Consider the following 18,957-nt stretch of genomic DNA (forward strand, 5'->3'; position numbering starts at 1 on the left):
TTGTGTTCATTACAGTGGGTTTCCATAAAAAATGAGAGAGAATTTTTTTTCTGCAACTTTATCCGTCAGTCAAAATTGTATAAGGTATAAACATGGCAGTTATGACCACTTTAGGTTTTAGGCGATGTCAATAAATACAACGTCTCCTTTCCTGATAAATCATTGTTTGTCCGCCGCCACGAGGAGTCGCTGTGATTTATTTACACAACACTAAGCGGAGGCCACGCATGCGCACAAACTATTTCCAGTAATTTCGACGGAGTGGCGGATTTTTGTCCTCACTATCAGCTCTACAGCCTTTAATACATAGTTACAGTAACTTTATCATGGATTTGGACAGTGGAACTTATGAACCTGGTTTTGTAGGCATCAGGTTCTGTCAGGAGTGGTGAGTTTAAATGAATTTGATACGCATGTTGCTGATCTGATGTGCGTTTGTTTTGATGGCACTAGCGGCTCTCATGCCATTCTCTCTCTTTTCACAGTAATAACATGTTGTATCCTAAAGAGGATAAAGAAAACCGCATTCTGCTCTATGCTGTAAGTTATTTGTTGGCATATCTGTTTGTATGAATTGTCCTTTAATCCAAGGGAGAGTGTTGTTTAATCAGTGAGTGTTTTTTATGATTTACATTGTTTCACCCGGAAGGATTACAGTTTGATTTAATAAACAGATGTGGTCTAACTAACTTTTAATGATTTGCAATGCATTAAGCTAACTTTTGAAGAGGCTGATGGTGTTCACAGAAACCTGTATAAGAGGTTTAACAGAGGTGAAGTGTTCAGATAAGGACAGGTTAATGTTTCGTATCTGACAGAACAAGTTGTGTGTTCATGTATGTTTTCAGTGCAGAAACTGTGACTATCAACAGGAAGCCGACAACAGCTGCATCTATGTGAACAAAATCACCCATGAGGTTGAGTGAGTGTCTTACTATATTCTTTTTTTACAGAGACGATGCGAAAGGTATTGACATTAGCAAATGACAAGGCATTTTACGCACAGAAGCCTTCGGCACATGCCGCTGTGTTTAGTGGTACCTCCATAGTGGCGATATTCATTCAAGTCACCGTTACAGAATTTACCATTCTTATTTTTATGGTATATTGCAGTATTTCTTATAAATGAATTATCCGTGCACATCGTTATTTTTATTTTTTAAATTATGTCCATATGCCTCTGTAATATCTAATCAAAATAACTTCTCTAATGACACCTTTACCGATGTGAGGGCGGGACAACCTGTCACTCACATGAGATCATAGCGATACCAAACCACAACAATCCAATCAAAATCAAGCCCCGCCTGCCCTACATTTTTTCTTGTTCGAGAATCTGTTTCACACGGATATACATCACAACAGGGAAGAAAACACTATTGTGATGGGAAGTTCGGATCATTTTACTGACTTGGATCTTTGAATCTCGTTCAGCAAAATGAACAAATCTTTTTCAAGTAATTTCGTTCATTTCAGTAGAATATAATTAAAATGTTACGTTAATAGCCATATTCCCCCAAAAATCTTCTACGTACCCAAACATTGATCACATAATGAATAAGAAAAAAAACAATAATGCAGGCAAGGCCAAATTATGAGAAACAGAAATGACTAATAAATGCATTGCTCAAAATGAATCAATTGCTCTCTGAGACTACTCGCTGTTCCCGAGTCATATTAAAGATTCGTTCAAAATGAAGGAATCATTCATGATCGACCCATCACTACAATTAAAAGCAATAATAATAATAAAAAAATATTTTTGCGTATTAACTTTTTTTACATTGTGGTAAAAAGGACTATAGTAAATAAAACTTTAATTTAGTCATACTTTTTTAAAATAAGTGCAATGTAGAGAGTCTGTGTCACATCTGTTTTTTTAGTGGCACGTGGCACTAAATGTTGTATGTTGTTGATCACGTAAATGGCTCATTCTAAAAAAAAAAAAAAAAAAAAACTCATTGAATAAATGTATCATAAATTTATTGTGGATCACTATGAATACTGCTGCATGCTTGCTGGTAGGTCAGTATACCTTGGAAAGTGCAAGATGAACAAAAAATTCCAAATGGCATATGAATTTTGTAAATTGCATAAGTTGTGTTAAGTTATTAATTTTGAAGAAACTATGTTATTTGTGCGTAACAAATTATCACAATATTTATAAAGTACTTGAAAGAAACTTCTAATAGTTATTAGGGGTGGGAATTGCCAGAGTCCCCACAGTACAATATTATCACAATACTTTATTTCACTTGTAAACATTTTACGATATGCTAAGTATTGTGATAACATTGCGATTTATCTTTCTTCAACTGCAAATGTCCCCAAAGGATAACTTTGTTCACATTTATTTATATTTATATTGTTGTTATTGTGAATAAACCAGTGTTTAATTTTAGTTTTTCCCTCTTAGACCGATGCACAAACACCAACATGAAGCCAGAGACTCATACTTTATCCCAAAGTGTTTATAGTTTCTCATTTTAATATTATACACTGTATTTTTTTTTAAGGTTTGTAATAAAAGATTACAAAAAGTGAGTTTTTTTTTATTTTATTTTTTTTTAATAAATATAAACATTTAAATCGTGGCTGTCGTAACTGATTTATTCAAACATGCATTAAATATTGAAGAACATTATAATGAATATGTAACGGTGCATAGCTATATTTATCAGAATGCTGCTCTCTAGAGTTCATTTTTCTAGCTGACTAATGAGTTTATGGTCACTGAATATGTTTTTCTGAGGTAAATGTGACATTCTGTCTTTCCGAGGTTGAAACACGGATTAAGCTATTATTACACGAGACATGATATGGATTTTGGTAAGTTGTACTGTATATTTTAACATACCTTCAAGATGTTTAGTCATGTTTATTTCGCGCTGTAACTGGTATTAAAGCGGAGAGGATGTTCACGTGCGTTCCGCGCTGCCGCTTCTCTTTAACTGAGGCGCTAAAGCGATCTGTCACGTAACATTAAACCGCGCCAAAATGATATTTATTTTTTGAATCTCATAAGATGGACGTCATTTGAAATCTGAGACTTTGCTTCATATCAAAAGTAACAAAGCACCAAGATTATTGCGATTTATTGGATGGGAGGCGCGCTACATGTTCTGTTCATTCTTCAACTGAAATCAGACTAGACTAATCGATTCTTGGGATTTAATAATCGATATCGGTTCGTAAAAATGAGAATCGATTAAAATCGAGAAATCGATATTGTTTACCCAGCCCTAGTCTGGTCTGTAATAATGCTTACAACAAAGACTGGCTTAAAGATTTTTTTTTTCTGAAAATAAGATGCTATAAAATAAATATTGTTCTGCTTTTGAGTGCGTATGTTACACCATTAATGCAGTGTTTTAACATATGGCGGCATGTTAGCCACTAATGGAGGTGCCACAATTTACGCAATTTCCACTGGCATGACACTCAAAACTCGATATGTTTCTCAACATAGCAACATGTGCCGATGGCTTCCATGTGTAAGATGCCATGCCCTTAATGTTATCCAAAGCACAAACGCTTCACCTGCCACACATGAACTGTGATTCAGTTATTCTATAATGTTTATCAGTTGAAGAGATTCTTCTGGACACCTCTAACCTTGTCTCGTCCCTCTTCTCTGCAAGTGAACTCACTCAGATCATTGCAGATGTGGCCCAAGATCCAACACTGCCTCGGACAGAGGACCACCCATGCCCAAAGTGAGTGATAAATATATTTCTTGATGTAGATGTATATTAAAAATGGTAATTCCCTTAAGCTCTCATGATTGGCCAATTTAAAATGAATCTGTGATTTTTAGGTGTGGCCACAAGGAGGCAGTGTTCTTCCAGTCTCACAGCATGAAGGCTGAGGTAATAACAAGCACAAACACTGTTTGCTGCTGCTCTTCAGCAGTGATAGACCCATGTGTCTTGCTAACTGCTTGGTGAACAGTGTTTTCCTCTACTAACAGTAACTTTCATGCACATTATACATTATATGCACGTGACAGATTTTGTGACTGGTATTAAAAGTTAAAAAAGACCTGTATTTTGGTGATCTCAAACAGACTATAAATGAAGTGAAATGAATTCCTCTCTGTGAATTTTAATTACAGTTGTATCACAAAGAATATCTAGCATAAAACTGAAATTTAAAAGGTGTGTTTTCTGAATGCAGGATGCCATGAGGCTTTACTATGTCTGCACCGCCCCACACTGTGGCCACAGATGGACTGAATGAGAAGGATAAAGCCATGAATGATGTGAAAAGATGAGGTGTTCTGGGGTCCCGTGTCACTACTGTTCCATTCCTACAAGTTATTTTCTCAGTTCAGAGGACATATGTTGTGGAGTGGACGTATCTGGTCCTTGACCCAACTGTAGGTCACTGATGCATTTGTGAATAAACCGTGTTTTAGTTTTTCCCTCTTAGACCGATGCACAAACACCAACATGAAGCCAGAGACATACTTTTCCCCAAAGTGTTTATAGTTTCTCATTTTAATATTATACACTGTATTTTTTGAAGGTTTGTAATAAAAGATTACAAAAAGTGAGATGAGTTTTTATTTTAAAAAGAAGGGATGCACCGATACCGTTTTTTTAAGGACAGAGTACGAGTACCGATACTTTTTTTCTGGTACTCGCCGATACCGATGCCTATACATTTATTAATTTCTCTCTTTCTCTCTCTCTTTTTTTGGTGATGTTACAGTTTTCCAAGCACAACAGTGAGACTAATGAATGTAGGACAGCTTCTTTATTGTTACTCTAATGAAAAAAGTAATAGTTTTTATGTGCTTGTCACAAACTTAAAGAACAATAACCTTCAAAGGGCATATAATTGTTGTTATATAAAAAGAAATTTACAAACAATACAACAAATACTATAGAGATACAAATGAAATAAACTTGTTTTTCAGATACAATAGGTTTATTTACCATGTATACATTTATTTAACATATTTTGTTGTTTTATTAACATTAATGACAAATATAGGCTACGGTCCCTTTAAGACCGAATCCATGGATACTGACCCATATCCTGTTTTCACCCAAATGTTTACGTCGATTTAAGCCATAACCGACTGTATTTACGTGAGATGTCATTCAGCGCGATTCCGCCCAGGGGCGCCTGCAGGATTTTATCTCAGGGGACGCACAGGGTAACCTACTTTGTCCCGAAATGTGCGTATTGTTTTCAGAGAAGCATGTGATTAACGCCTCACATTGTTTCCAGTCACGTGAATGCTTCACTTTGCGTGTCAGAATGTTTGAACCCAGACCACTACTATATGGAACTTCAAGTCCATTTACTAAACATTTTAAATATATAAGCCTGTAGCCTATATTACATTATCATATGTTCTGTCATATATAAACAGTATAAAAACAAAACAGGCTTTTATTTGTGCTTAATGGATAAAACAACGGAGCTGCGCACTCAGGTTTATGGCTGCTGTAAATTTTACCTGCCACAAGATGGCACTGTTTTCGACACTCTTGATGCTTTGAAACCTTTCCCGAACATTTAGAGAAAAGCTTCAAAGATTTAAGAGGCTTCATTTCTCCATCCCTACTCAATAGTTTTAGGCCTTTTTGCAAATATTTCAGTCGAATTTAGCTGTTTTAGAGAGCATTTACTCATTTTGAGCCTGTTTTTAAACATTAATTATCTGTAACGTCATTTTTCATGTGTGGAAAAAACGACGAAACTAAACTATCCAATCAGATTTCTTTTCACCCATATCGCCCACCCACGCACGCACATACACACATTTGACTTTACAACACACAAACGCACACCTTTATTTATTCTCATTCTCTCTTGCTTTCTTAATATGTCTTGTGTACGCAGATCGATTTTAAGAATCAATTATGTAAAAAATAAAAACGGCATTAATTAGCGCCCTCTCATGGTACGCACAGTGCGTACAGCCGTACGGCTGCAGGCGCCACTGATTCCGCCTATCCCGCCTTCACTAATCGATAACGAATTGTGATTGAAAGCATGCAGTTCGCAATGTGTGGGTTGTCATCATTAATTTTGAAGTATTTCCACATCCCTGATGCTGACATTGTTTCTGCTGCTGCCGCCGGTGTCTCTGTGCACGGAAAATTCTGTCAGTTAGCCTACGTATGAGTACAAGTACACGAGCTTGGTATCGCCCGATACCGATACTGGTATCGGTGTATTCCTATTAAAAAGTATTCGTTTTAACTTCTGAGGTTTGGATAACAGATACTGTTTTTATCATGCTGGCTTAGAGTAGAAATAAATCTAAATAAAACCTAAATCTTGATATGATTATCAAATCGCATAGGCTGTGATTTAATTAAATAAATATGTGAACTGCGTGTTTCAGAGTGAACACAGAACAGCACTGTGTTCTTTTACACACAAGCTGCTGATGATTGGTGTTTTCAGTGTTTCAGAGCGCATGGTTCACATTAAATGCTGCTCCACACAAACCCATATCTGCATCTGCTCTGAGTTTCTGCTGTTTATTTGAAATTTGGGCTGTTTATTTGTGCATTTGAAAATTCAACATGCTGCAACCATCCTCAGAAATTTGTAATGAGAAGCGCTTATAACCGGCTGTTTTCAACAAAAGAGAAGTGTTAGGTCTTATTTGAGGTCAGTGTTTCAGAGTAGGCTATACCTTGTCTTATGCTGCTTTCTAGACAGCTGGGAATTTGGATTTTCCCTCCTGCTACTTGGAAATAACGTCTGGAACGCCGCTCGATGTCGGACATCCAACCTGTGAACTCAGGACAGATCAATCAACCTTGACCTCAGTGAGACAGTCGACGTCACTTCCAAGATGGCAGCAAATCCTGCTTGCTGCTTCGAGCATAGCCTGGACTACCTGGTGTCAAACAAAAATTAACATTAGACATTTAAGGTCTTTGCACACCGAGTCAGAAATTTTCGCATGTTAAAAAAATAAATACGACCTCACGTTGTGTCAATCACGTTGACACACTGCTTCCGAAACTTTCGTCCGTCATAAAAAAAAAAATTCGGATCGTGTTTGATTTTCTGCGTTTTTCACATCCGCAAGCATTTTAGAGGTGTTTTGACAATTCAAAGCCACCGTACAAGTGATCGTATACGTGTATATTGGTGGTCTTCTTTTAAAGGGTTAGTTCACCCAAAAATGAAAATAATGTTATTTATTACCCACCCTCATGTCGTTCTACACCCGCAAGACCTGTTCATCTTCGGAACACAAATTAAGATATTTTTGATGAAATCTGATGGCTCAGTGAGGCCTCTATAGACAGCAATGCCACTGAACTTCTCAAGATCCAGAAAGGTACTCAAAACATATTTAAAACAGTTCATGCGAGTTCAGTAGATCTACCTTAATATTATAAAGCATTGAGAATACTTTTTGTGTGCCAAAAATACAAAATATAGACTTTTCAGTGATACCTAGTGATGGCCGATTTCAAAACACTGCTTCAAATCTTTTGTTTCGAATCAGTGATTCGGAGCGCCAAAGTCATGTGATTTCAGCAGTTTGGCATTTTCACACGCGATCCGAATCACTGATTCGAAACAAAAGATTCGAAGCAATGTTTTGTAATCGGCCATCACTAGATATCGTTAAAAAGTCGTTATTTTGTTTTTTTGGTGTAGAACGACATGAGAGTGAGTAATAAATGACATTATTTTCATTTTTGGGTGAACTAACCCTTTAAATGTGTGGCTCCAGTATCACTAGCAAAGCATCAAATTAAGCCACTGACATCCTGAAGTAAACTTTGAATCGCTCTGGATAATCCCGCAGCTCCATGATAAGGAGGTGAAACTCTCCTTCCTCTCCGCAATCTCAGGATTGGATGGACCCAATATTTCCTATTTCTCTTTTTAAGAAGAGAGATGACAGCAAAATCATCCTCACTGCTCGAAGACTCCATTTTGTATTGTTTTGCAAATTTTTTCACAATGGATCAATTTACTACGTATCAGACTCAGTGTGCAAGTTTCTGTGCGAATTTAGGATGATGAATACGAAAATTTCGGACTCAGTGTGCAAAGACATTAAGGGTGTATTCACACCTGTCTTGTTTGGTTCAATTGAATCGAACTCAATTTTGTTTCCCCCTTGGTGCGGATCTTTTGGGCAGGTGTGAATACAGCAATTGCACTCAGGTGCGGACCAAACGACCATACCGAGACCCAACTGAAGAGGTGGTCTCGGTCCGGTTCCAAATGAACTCTGCTTGAGAATTTCTGTCCAATGAATGGATGACCTTAGCTCACATGTGGGTTTGTATACAAATATTGGTTCACTTGCAAAAAGGGCAGTGTGAAAGCAAACCACACCAAACAAACAAAAAAGTCAACGTTGTATTTGGTCCAGACCAAAGCAAGTGAACTAGCGGACTTTCCTGGTGTAAATACACCCTAAGTTTATATAATAAACTACACCCTAAGATTATATATCACCTACATTGTGGGAACCAGCCAGCAGTCCCCATGGGGGAAATGGATTAATAAACATACTAAATGATGTTTTTTTAAAAATGTAAAAGTGCTGAAATTTTTCTGTGAAGGGTAGATTTAGGGGTGTGTTACTCATTCACGTGAGGTTGCTGTGCTGCGTGGTAACGAAAACTTAACATTTGCATGCATTTTTAAGCATTGCGGTTTAAAACAAGTGATTTTGAGCCTTCAGCAGTCAGCAGCTAAAGACAACTCATCTCTCCATATGCGCGAGAGACTGTTTCTGAGCGCTGTCTGAGAGACGCAGACACATCCGTTGCTCACAGAGCGTGAGTTTTGAATGGAGTTATATCTGGCACTTTATTGGCCTTGAATGGTTAAATATACATACGTGTGTGTGTCAAAATGCCCATCTTTGCAAGTATCCTCGTAACCACACCCTGCATCCCAAAGTGCAGACTATCCACCCTATCCGCCCTAAATACTATTGAAAATTACTAACGTCACATACTATTTAGGATGGATAGTATGCACATTAAGAAGCAGGCACATTCATTTAAACGCACGTATTACAGTATAAAGGACACGGGCAGCTCTTAAAGCGACAGCTGTCTAATTTTCCTGCTGTCTGTCATTCATATTAATCAAACAACAGAAGAGAGTAAATCTCTCACTGCTCTTGACTATTCCACTTTTGTAACTTTAATACGAGTAAATATATATTTAATTTACACAATGAAGACTTTGCTGTGTTTTTATACATTTGATTAATTTATACAATGCATATAGCATTTATTATTTATTTGTTCTCCTGCAGTTTTTTGTCCTATTGCTTGTAATTAGTTTCTTATTCTTATTTCATCACTAACTGTTTAATTGTCTTCAGTGAGCTTGAGTTTTATTTATTTAGGCTAGTACTTTTTTGTGATATTGACATTTGTGACAAGAATTATGAAGTTTCTATGGTATCAAAAATGTTGATATAAAATCCTTGTGGCATCTGTTAAACAAATGTTATGATAAACTTTCAATATTTCAGCAATATATCAAGCTTGGAACTGTTAATTAGCCTGACATGGCCGATTTTTGTTTTGATTTAAAGTTGTTGGTGTTATTTTCACCAAATCTAACGTTTGCTAGTGTGATTTTTAATCCCAAACACATTGATTATTGATTGTTATCTGGATTGTGAAGAGAGGTTCAACCAGCAGGCTATAACTGGAAGTGTTTATGAAAAACATTGCCTAAATCCATGTAAACTGCAGATATGTCTATTGCTTCCACCATGTTTTCTCACTGATACGCCCACAACTCTGAAACTCAGGGCTCAAAGAAAATCCAGAGTTTCCACTTGTAATTTTTCATTTGGTGTTTATGTTGTTCACACAATGGAGTCAATGGTAACCAAAAATGTTAGTGAGACCACAGAAGGTGTCGACTCACAATCTGAGCTGCTAGTAAATCACGTTAATTCTGTGAATCAAACTCCTATTTGAATTCTTGTTTAAGGGGGTTATAAAAGTGGACAGTAGAACAGAGAAAAACAAAAGCTCTTCACTAGGTTGTAAAAATAAATTTTTATTGAAAGTCACCTTCCCCCGAGAGCCATTTAAAGGGTGCAAGAGAACTTTGAGCTTATGGAATCATTAACACACTTAATAGATCAATCAAAATCATATTCTGAGCATATGCAATCAATAAATGGCCAATGAATGAAAAAAAATGTATATTAATAAATACCAATGCAAGTACAGGAAATATTAATGCGTGTTTTATCTATCTTGGGGAATATACCAGCAAACTTCAACAAACATATCTGGAACTAAAACTTCTGCTCATTTCATACTGACGGTCTGATTTTAGTCTGTGAGTCTGACAGTGATGCCTCGTCTTTTCTGGTCTGATCAGCTCACTTCTTGTAGATCTCATGTCATAAACCAGAAAAGCAACAGTAGCCATGCCCACCAGAGCAGAGAGAACCAATCGAATCACAGTTTCAACAAAACCACAACAGTGGATGTGGTCTGAAAAAGAAAAAGAAAAAAAAGCTGAATTAGAATCGTGCATTTAGATCTCTTTCAAATAGACTTAGGCCTAGGTGACATTTTTGTGGGTTATTATTATGAGTTCAAGCATCCGTTAAAAAAGCAATGAATCCACAAGCTTTACTGTGTGTGCAAGTTTGAGGGGGTTTGCATACAAACTTTCTTTGCTTAGTCAAATAACTTTATCTAGGATTATTTAATATAATGTCCTGAAAAATTTAATATTTTGCCCGTGCTGGCAAAATGAGTGGGAATGCGCCCGGGCTAATTTCGAGCTACAGCCAAAACAAGTGATAAATGTCAATTTTGAGGTTTTCACAAAAATGAGTTTATTAAGCCCTCATTTAGCGATCCCAATGCTCCAAATAGAAATGAAACATCTAAAAGTATTATTATTTGTACGTTTTCTGAGAGGAGTAGGCTAATTTGTCCATGAAAAATGCCATTTGTTCTTTGCTCGATTCTGGACTATTGGATCTTCCCCTCGGCACAAGTTTTTGATATCGCTGTAAAGCGCAGCATTACAACTTTGTGAATATTCACAGCGTATTCTCGATGGCATGAGTCTGAACCACTGAAATGTGATTTTCAAACTCATGCTGATGTAAACAAAACGATCTTATTCGCGTTGACTGACAGATCCGAAGCGCGCACACAAACGCTGCGTTTACACTTGGCATTAACATGCGATCACCGTGATTTGATCAAGCAGATCAGATCATTAGCCAATCAGGAAATGGCGCATTTACATTTGTTCACATCAAGTGGCCTCTGTATCTGGATAACTGATCGGATTTGTTTCCCGCAGAATATTTAAATTAGGCACGTTCGAAAGGCAGAAGCTTCAAATGGCTTCATAGCGTTAAACAACTTTAACTTTAGCCTATCAATGCAGTGCACACAGCATGGGATTTTTGTGATTTATTCCACAAAAGTAAAATCGATCACAAATAGAGAACTTAATCTACCAATTTAAGTTTCCCAACATTAATCTTGTATGATGAAAAAAATTATTTCGACGCATTTCATGATTGAAAGGAGCGCGCAAGCATTTGTATTGTTTGTGTAATATTTAACGGCAGAATCCGAACACTTTGTATAAAGAAATAAAAGAACGCATATCACATTAAAGAGCATTAATTAGAAATAAACAAGGGTTAGGCTTAGGCTATACGACACCAGATAAGAGTAAAGACGATACAAATTAAACAATGTCCTATTGCTTTCACTCACTTGCTTTACTTTCCGATGCAATCTCCAGTCTTAGGTCAAATAATAATAATTTAAAAAAAAATTAAATGAAAAAATACTTCCAGAGTTGAAAAATAACAGGGTTGATCATGTTAAACAAGTCACATCATCCAGGTTTAAAGTTATAGCGTGCAATATTGGGATATTAATAAACTGAAACAATAAAAACATACGCAATCGCCTCGTTTAGATAATGTTGCACAATTAAAAAGAAAATGACACACAAGGTATCATGTAAGTCTAAATAAACTGTTTTAAAGAGAGACGTTTATTGTAAAGTTCAAATAAGTTTAATTTCTTGTCAAAACTGCGTCTGTCCATTATTTTCTGACAGCCACGCGGAGAGACTGCGCGGGGATTTAAATGACATCGCCCTCTGAATGTAGATACGGTGGCTGGATCGCGTTTACATTACACTGAGATCTGACCACAATGCGTACTCGACTACCTCCAAACCAGGACACGTTGATCGGATAACATTCCGATCACAAACGCGTTTACACTTGTCTTTTCAATGCGCATGTGGACAACATCCAGATACAGGTCGCATGTTAATGCCAAGTGTAAACGCAGCCAAAGACGCCGCATCCCGATATCCACATTGGCCTATACACAGAATTACAGTGTTTCAAAAATCTGTCTTGGCGAGTAATCATGCAAACATTGTCCATTATGTCTTAAGTGAACATCTGGTTAACTGTTGGGGAAAACATCTGATGTTTAACAAAATATATTAGATCCATCATATTACAGTACATTATATTAGATCCATGTGATACAGTAGGTCTTAATGTATAGGCTGTCTGTTTCATTAATGTTAATCAAACAATTGTGGAATCATTGAAAAAAGTTGAATATATATATAATTTTTTCCCCCTACAGATATGGGTTTTGACTTGGTTTGTGCCAAATTTGGTGCTATTACCAGGGATTTTAAGGTATGGTGATTTTGTTTTGGAACCTTCAGAAAACTTGATTTTTCTCAAAATTGACTCTATTGACTTCAAACAGGTGTAGCTCAGTCATTTGTCGGATTCCAAAAATCATACATCATTTAGAAGGTTTTTTAGTAGAGAATGTGAAAATAGCTCATTTTTGAAAATTTGCCCATTGTGACTCATTTTGCCAGCACGGGTCACATAATGTAATTATAAAGCTTCAGCCGATCTTTAATCTCAGCTCTCCTAGAAACCTGTGTGATAATGTAATTGTTTCTCCAATAACTATTTTTGCTTCAAGCAAAAATGTTTTCTAAAGCAACACCCCTACTCACGCTCACACGCGAGCTCATCTGCAGGCTGCTCTCTCTGTTTGTGCACTTAAGCAAGTGCACAAACAGTCATTCTTTCTCTATGAGTGCATGAGCTGATCAAATGTAAACTTTGAATGCAATGTTAAGTGGCTTTGGATAAAATCATCTGCCAAATGCATAAATGTAATGTAAATGAAAATCTTGCCATTTTAATTGGTTAATGTGGTTGATTGTTTAGCACCTATCAGCAGTAACATAAAGCAACAGCTTTGAATAGGTTTTGTCAGCACACGTGTGGTTTCCATTCTCGCTTCTGTCAGACTTTCAAAGTGAAAGCTTTACAAAAATTTGTTTCACACTGACTGAACACAATAAAAGAGTTCTCACATATATTACGAGTGACGTACCTGAACTTGGCTGATTTAGTTCGGTAATGTTAGCATGCTCAGTCTGGTTTATGGTTAAATTATTTACCACACAGCTGGTTGACAAAAAATTGGAGCTTGATGATCTTTCTAAAGATGAGGTACTTTGTGGAGATTCTGATAAAGACAGATGATACTGTGACATTAGTCTCATCACACACACTTGGAGTTAAAGCCATTTAATATCATAAGCATGTAAGGAATGTCGAAAACAAAAAGATATAATTCAAAGAAAGAATGTTACTCACCATTGACTGTAAGATTGAAACTCACGTAGCTGGTCTCTTTGCTGATAACTGTTACTGTATAAAGTCCAGAGTCTGTGGTTCTGGTGTTTGTGATGGTCAGAGATCCATTCTGATCCAATTTCAGTCTGTCTCTGAATCTCTCCGCAGGACCATCATATGTCGAGTTGGTTTGCGTGAGCTTGCTGACTTCAGCTATTCTTGTGCTTCCAAACCTCCACTGTATCAACATATATTTCTGTACCTTATTAGCATCGGTGTGTAAAGTGACAGAATTTCCCTCCGTCAATGATACTGTCCTCATTTCATCTGTTGCATCTAGAAAAAAAAAGGAATATATTTTGTAACAGGATAAAAAAAAAAGAACTGCAGTAAAGAAAGACTTTAATCCTCTGGTAGTCTTAGGTCGTATTTGACTGGAAATTTTTAAAGGTGGGGTATCCATTTTTTCAACAACGCTGTTGGACATTGTTGATATTTGAAATCAGCCCAAAAAAACACACCCCTCTCTTCATTGCTCCACCTCCAAAACTAACTCTCCAATCTTAACCACCCTGCTCCGAGTCAGTCTTGAACCCCGAGCCGTCCGCTTCTGGCATGCGAGGCGAGTGCGCTATAAATGACGCTAAACACCACATTCTCTAATGATAGTCAGTGTACAGTGGTTTACCTGCACAACTCTCGCTACCTAGCCACTGTTACACACGCAATACGAGAGTGGGTGTCTGTTTATCACAACTGACGTGCAACAAAATGCTTCACGAAAAATAAAGCGCAGTTGATGAACGAACGACAAGGAAGCACAAAAAATGAACATACAGTACACAAGAGTAAATACAAACAAGAGTTTGTTGTCAATCGCCAACAGCACAGCAGCTCCAGACAATCATGACACTCAAACCCAGTTTTACTCACATGAGAAGCAGGTTCAAAGCAGCCTCCACATCTGTTTTCAGGCCTTCCCGCTTAGCTCTCTCCAGCGCTGGAAAGTTTTTCTAATATTAACGCGTGTCCTAAAGCACTTGCCCAGTCATAAACCTTTATTTCCAGTGCTATTCTTTTGAGCTCTTTTGTATTGTCTCATCATTTTTCTTTCTGTGTTTTTTTTTTTTTTTCAAATCTCCCTCTTGCTCATTCTGTCTCCACAACCATCATACGCCCCCTAATGCTGACTGGTTAGATGTTTGTTGTTGGCATCGGCCCGACTAACTTCCAAACAGTGTAGTTGAAAAAATGGATACCCCACCCTTAAGTTTTGCTTCATAGAAGTTTTTACTTCATCGGAATGATACAAAACTTGACTTTATTGAAACTCATTGGAAATGAATGGGAGACGAATTTCATCTAGTGGAAACATTTGTTACTGTGCTCAAACAAAATCTTACTGAAAGCTCATTTTTTGAGATATCAACCTCAAAAAAGTTGATTCTAACTTTTTGTGGATTTTTCATAACAATAAATATAAAATTCTATAACTTTTTTAAAGTTCACTTTTCAAACTTTTTCCAGTGTTGTCTTTAAAAAGACCTCCAAAGAGCTAAAGCATTCAATATTTGGATTATAACTACTGTGTAAATATAAAAATCTTTTAAAAAATACAAAATATTAAATAATAAAAAAACAGTATGAAACTAAAATATTGTATATTCAGTTCACTGAGGAAAATATAAAGAACAGTCATTTTTGATCAAAGAGCACCAGAGGGTTAAAGTGGGATCTTATTAGCGATAAAAACAATGATTTTTCAGGAATTCAGTGTCAGCTATTTATTTGGATCAGAGTCAGACTAATTTAAAACAAAGTAATACATTTTGTTTTAGAACCTCTTCCACTTCATTTCTCAGCAGGCCCCAAAACGAATGACTGAAATTACGTTTGTTAAGATATTTAAGAGCTAAGAAATCGAAAAACTTTATATAAGAACCAAAGCGTTTATTATTTCCAAAAAATGCATGAAAGATCGTAATAAAAACACTCATAACTTACCAACCAGATGCCACAAACACACAAAGAACAAAATTAAAGCGTTAACCATATTACTTGGCTGCCTGTCAAGCACTTTAATCACGCAGTGAACCGCCGTATAAAAACACCTTGTTCACATCACCAGTGACTGTCGCTAAATGCCTACAGTAGGCTACCTCTAGTAGGCGTTCCCACTGCTGGTTTTCTAGCGGATGTCACGGCAACAAGTTGTTGGCACTGAATACGTTTTCTTATCGCTTCAAGTAAACGTTTTGAAGGGGGATGTTGTTGCTTATATAAGTCTATAAAATTGACGTGTATATCGAACTAGGAAAAATGTGTGCTGAAAAGTCAACAGTTTAATCAGCCAAGGAAATCATATTGGAACATATTGGAACATGTACATGTTCCAAGGAACATACGGAACATGTTATCGGTCTTTCTACTCTTAGTATTAATCTACGGTAGGCTGTTTTGAACCTCCATTTTCCTTTCGGTTTCAATGTGTGTATTTAGCAGGCATACACGTACATGAAGTTTTAATTTTAATTTCTACGTCAAATGCATGGAAAATAATAATGACTAAAATTTATGTCAAAATTCCTATTTATTTAAGTCAAACTGCTGTTTCGTTTGTGATCCGTGGCAATCGCATTTGAATCAGTTGAAATCTGTTTTATAGTGTTTCTTAACCGCGGAACCGTGGACGCCTAGTGGTCATTGACGTAGCCTATATATACGGGTATATAAAATATCCGAGTATGAATATTTGTATATTTTTACATATGACATGTTCCCATAAAAGAAAAAGCAACAGAGGTAACATACTACAATAAAATCCTATTCTTGATGAGTTTTTTTTTTTTTTTTTCTGAAACAAAATGCATTTATTTGAGAACCAACAAGAAGGGTTAAGACTTAATTGTTTTAAAGAATGCATTTTAATTTACTGTTTCACCTGTATAAACTAATGATAAACAATTGGGGGGGAAATTTAGTGAGGATACTGGATAGTGCAGTGTTAAGAACAAAGCGTTTTGCTCCCTTTTCTTATTGTTATCTTTTCTTGTTTTTATTTTTTTTGTAGTCACTTACACCTTTAAGGAGTATCTTGTTATTTCCTATAAGAGCCACACTGTTCTATTCATGCCTATAAGGAGTTGTTCACTCCTTAATACTTCTGTAAAATGGATGATGAGACCATACATGAATTTAGCTTTCCTTTGTTTTAAGTTGGCTAGACTTTGCTATATAAGTTACAGCGAGCTCAATAAACTTTGACTTTGAGTGAACAGCACTTCTCGTGTTTGTGTCATTCTTTTTTCCCCGGTATGGTGTTCTACTCTGCTCTGCATTATATTGAATTGGAGGTCCATAATTTTATCCAACATGCAGTAAGACAATATATTTATTATGCATTGCCCCCCACAATGATCAACAATGATCAACAATGATCATGTGATATGACAAATAAAGCTTCAAAAAAGGTATTTAAAAAAAAAAAAAAAATCTTTTTAAATTCATTAATATTTAACCAAATATTTGCAAACATTGCAGTTGAGCCACCTGACTTTCTGGTTGCACTACTTGACTTTTGCAACTAATCTTATACTGAACAGGCTTCTATTTGGAAGTCTGTGTTAGCTTTTGCTAATTTTTAAATAGAATAAAGAAGTTAGCATTTTCCTTGTTTTACATTGGTTGTACCATCTGATATGGAAAGTGTACCAATCTATCCATCCTTGAAAGTAGCTATTTTTATTAGTATTTGAGAGAAAAACCTTTTCAGTTTGCCACAAGGATCAATTGGGCTCCTCTGGATGCTGCACTATCATGCTTAGTGTTATTATTACCTTATCAATTCATAATAAAAGAGCCATGTTTGCAGTTGTGCCACCCTGAACTTTGAGAATATACAAATTACTGGACAAAAGTTTTTGAGTCATCTCTCTCAACAGCTTTAAAACTACTGATATATATTTTAAAAAATGTTTATATGAAAGGTTTCAAACATAAAATTACATCATAGTTGTCAGAGTCTTGTTTGTTTGGACTCTTTGTGTGTTGTCATCGGGTGTGTCTCAATCAGTTCCTTAGCTCCCGAGCTCGTGAATCAGTATTTCGTGTACACGAATTCGGGCACTGGTAAGGACAGTAAAGGACGCTGGCTCACTACACATTGGGACACTTATGACTCTATTTCCGGCGACGTGATGACGTCCTCATTGTACAACATCATTACTTGTATTTATGAACAAAAGCAGAGCTGATATCTTTCTGACATAATATTATTTAAAGTACATTATGACAAATAGTTACTTTCGTATTCTTCAAAAAGCTTACGCTGTATGTCCTATGCCTTCCCTTTTCTACTTACGGAACGAATGCAGCGGCAGTTACATTTTTTCCGTAAGTTGAATAGGGAAGGCGTAGGACATACAGCGTAAGCTTTTTGAAGAATACAAAAGTACAGTTTTGGCGGAAGCACTCAGAAGGCAATAATTTTTTTTTATAAAGCATATACATTTACATTTTTTTCGAAAATGGCCAATCGTTTCGCTAGATAAGACCCTTATTCCTCGTCTGGTATCGTTTAAAGCTCTTTGGAGCTGCAATGAAACTATAATTTTGACCTTCAACTGTTTGGAGGCCATTGAAGTCCATTATAAGGAGAATAATTCTGGAATGTTTTCATCAAAAACCTTAATTTCTTTTCGACTGAAGAAAGAAAGACATGAACATCTTGGATAACGTGGGGGTGAGTAAATTATCAGGAAATTTTAATTCTGAAGTGAACTAATCCTTTAATAACTAGATCGAGTCCTACCCTGTTACCAGAAAACCATTGTTTTCACTCACTGCATGAGAGCAGGCGGTTACCCCAACTAATGAAATCTGCGGTTTTAAAAATAAAATGGTAAAAAAAGAGTTAGATTATATAATTATAATAAATATGCCACTACAATGAAGCTACTATTTGTGTTTCGTGACATCATTTTATTTATCACATTAATCTTTTTTTTTCCGTCCACACATTTCAAAATAAAAGTAAAATTCAAACATCCTAAAATTAATAATGGTCTTCATGTATTTGTACAGTTAACCAATCCACTTAATTACATCAACTATTGTGTCTGCCATTGTTTACTGTATGATGATGTCCAGTTCAGGTTTCTTCTAAAACAAATGACACTGCTGGAGCTTCACCTTGATATGGCAAAAATAGAAAAGGACTACTATGTGGTTCCTAACTCAACAAAAAGTTTGCTTAATTAATCAGGTCTGTTGCCTTTAAGGAAATAAAACTGTTTTATTATTTT

The 18,957-nt window shown here is 36.2% G+C and overlaps 2 protein-coding genes across 2 annotated transcripts; one reads left to right on the plus strand and one right to left on the minus strand.

Annotated features, from left to right (window-relative positions):
* The first annotated feature begins 194 nt into the window (after positions 1 to 194).
* Positions 195 to 4,555, plus strand: polr2i (RNA polymerase II subunit I). The gene is made up of 6 exons (XM_051870986.1): positions 195 to 388; positions 486 to 540; positions 849 to 922; positions 3,642 to 3,716; positions 3,818 to 3,869; positions 4,177 to 4,555. Exons 1-6 carry the CDS (start codon positions 327 to 329, stop codon positions 4,237 to 4,239), a joined length of 381 nt encoding a protein of 126 aa, XP_051726946.1. The 5' UTR covers positions 195 to 326; the 3' UTR covers positions 4,240 to 4,555.
* Positions 4,556 to 10,033: 5,478 nt separating this feature from the next.
* Positions 10,034 to 14,946, minus strand: LOC127499855 (uncharacterized). The gene is made up of 3 exons (XM_051870492.1): positions 13,676 to 14,946; positions 13,410 to 13,544; positions 10,034 to 10,478 (listed from the first exon to the last, which is right to left on the minus strand). Exons 1-3 carry the CDS (start codon positions 14,139 to 14,141, stop codon positions 10,258 to 10,260), a joined length of 822 nt encoding a protein of 273 aa, XP_051726452.1. The 5' UTR covers positions 14,142 to 14,946; the 3' UTR covers positions 10,034 to 10,257.
* Between the last annotated feature and the right edge of the window lie 4,011 nt (positions 14,947 to 18,957).

Source organism: Ctenopharyngodon idella, chromosome 18 (genome assembly GCF_019924925.1).
Source record: "Ctenopharyngodon idella isolate HZGC_01 chromosome 18, HZGC01, whole genome shotgun sequence".
In the NCBI taxonomy this organism is placed as follows: Eukaryota; Metazoa; Chordata; class Actinopteri; order Cypriniformes; family Xenocyprididae; genus Ctenopharyngodon; species Ctenopharyngodon idella.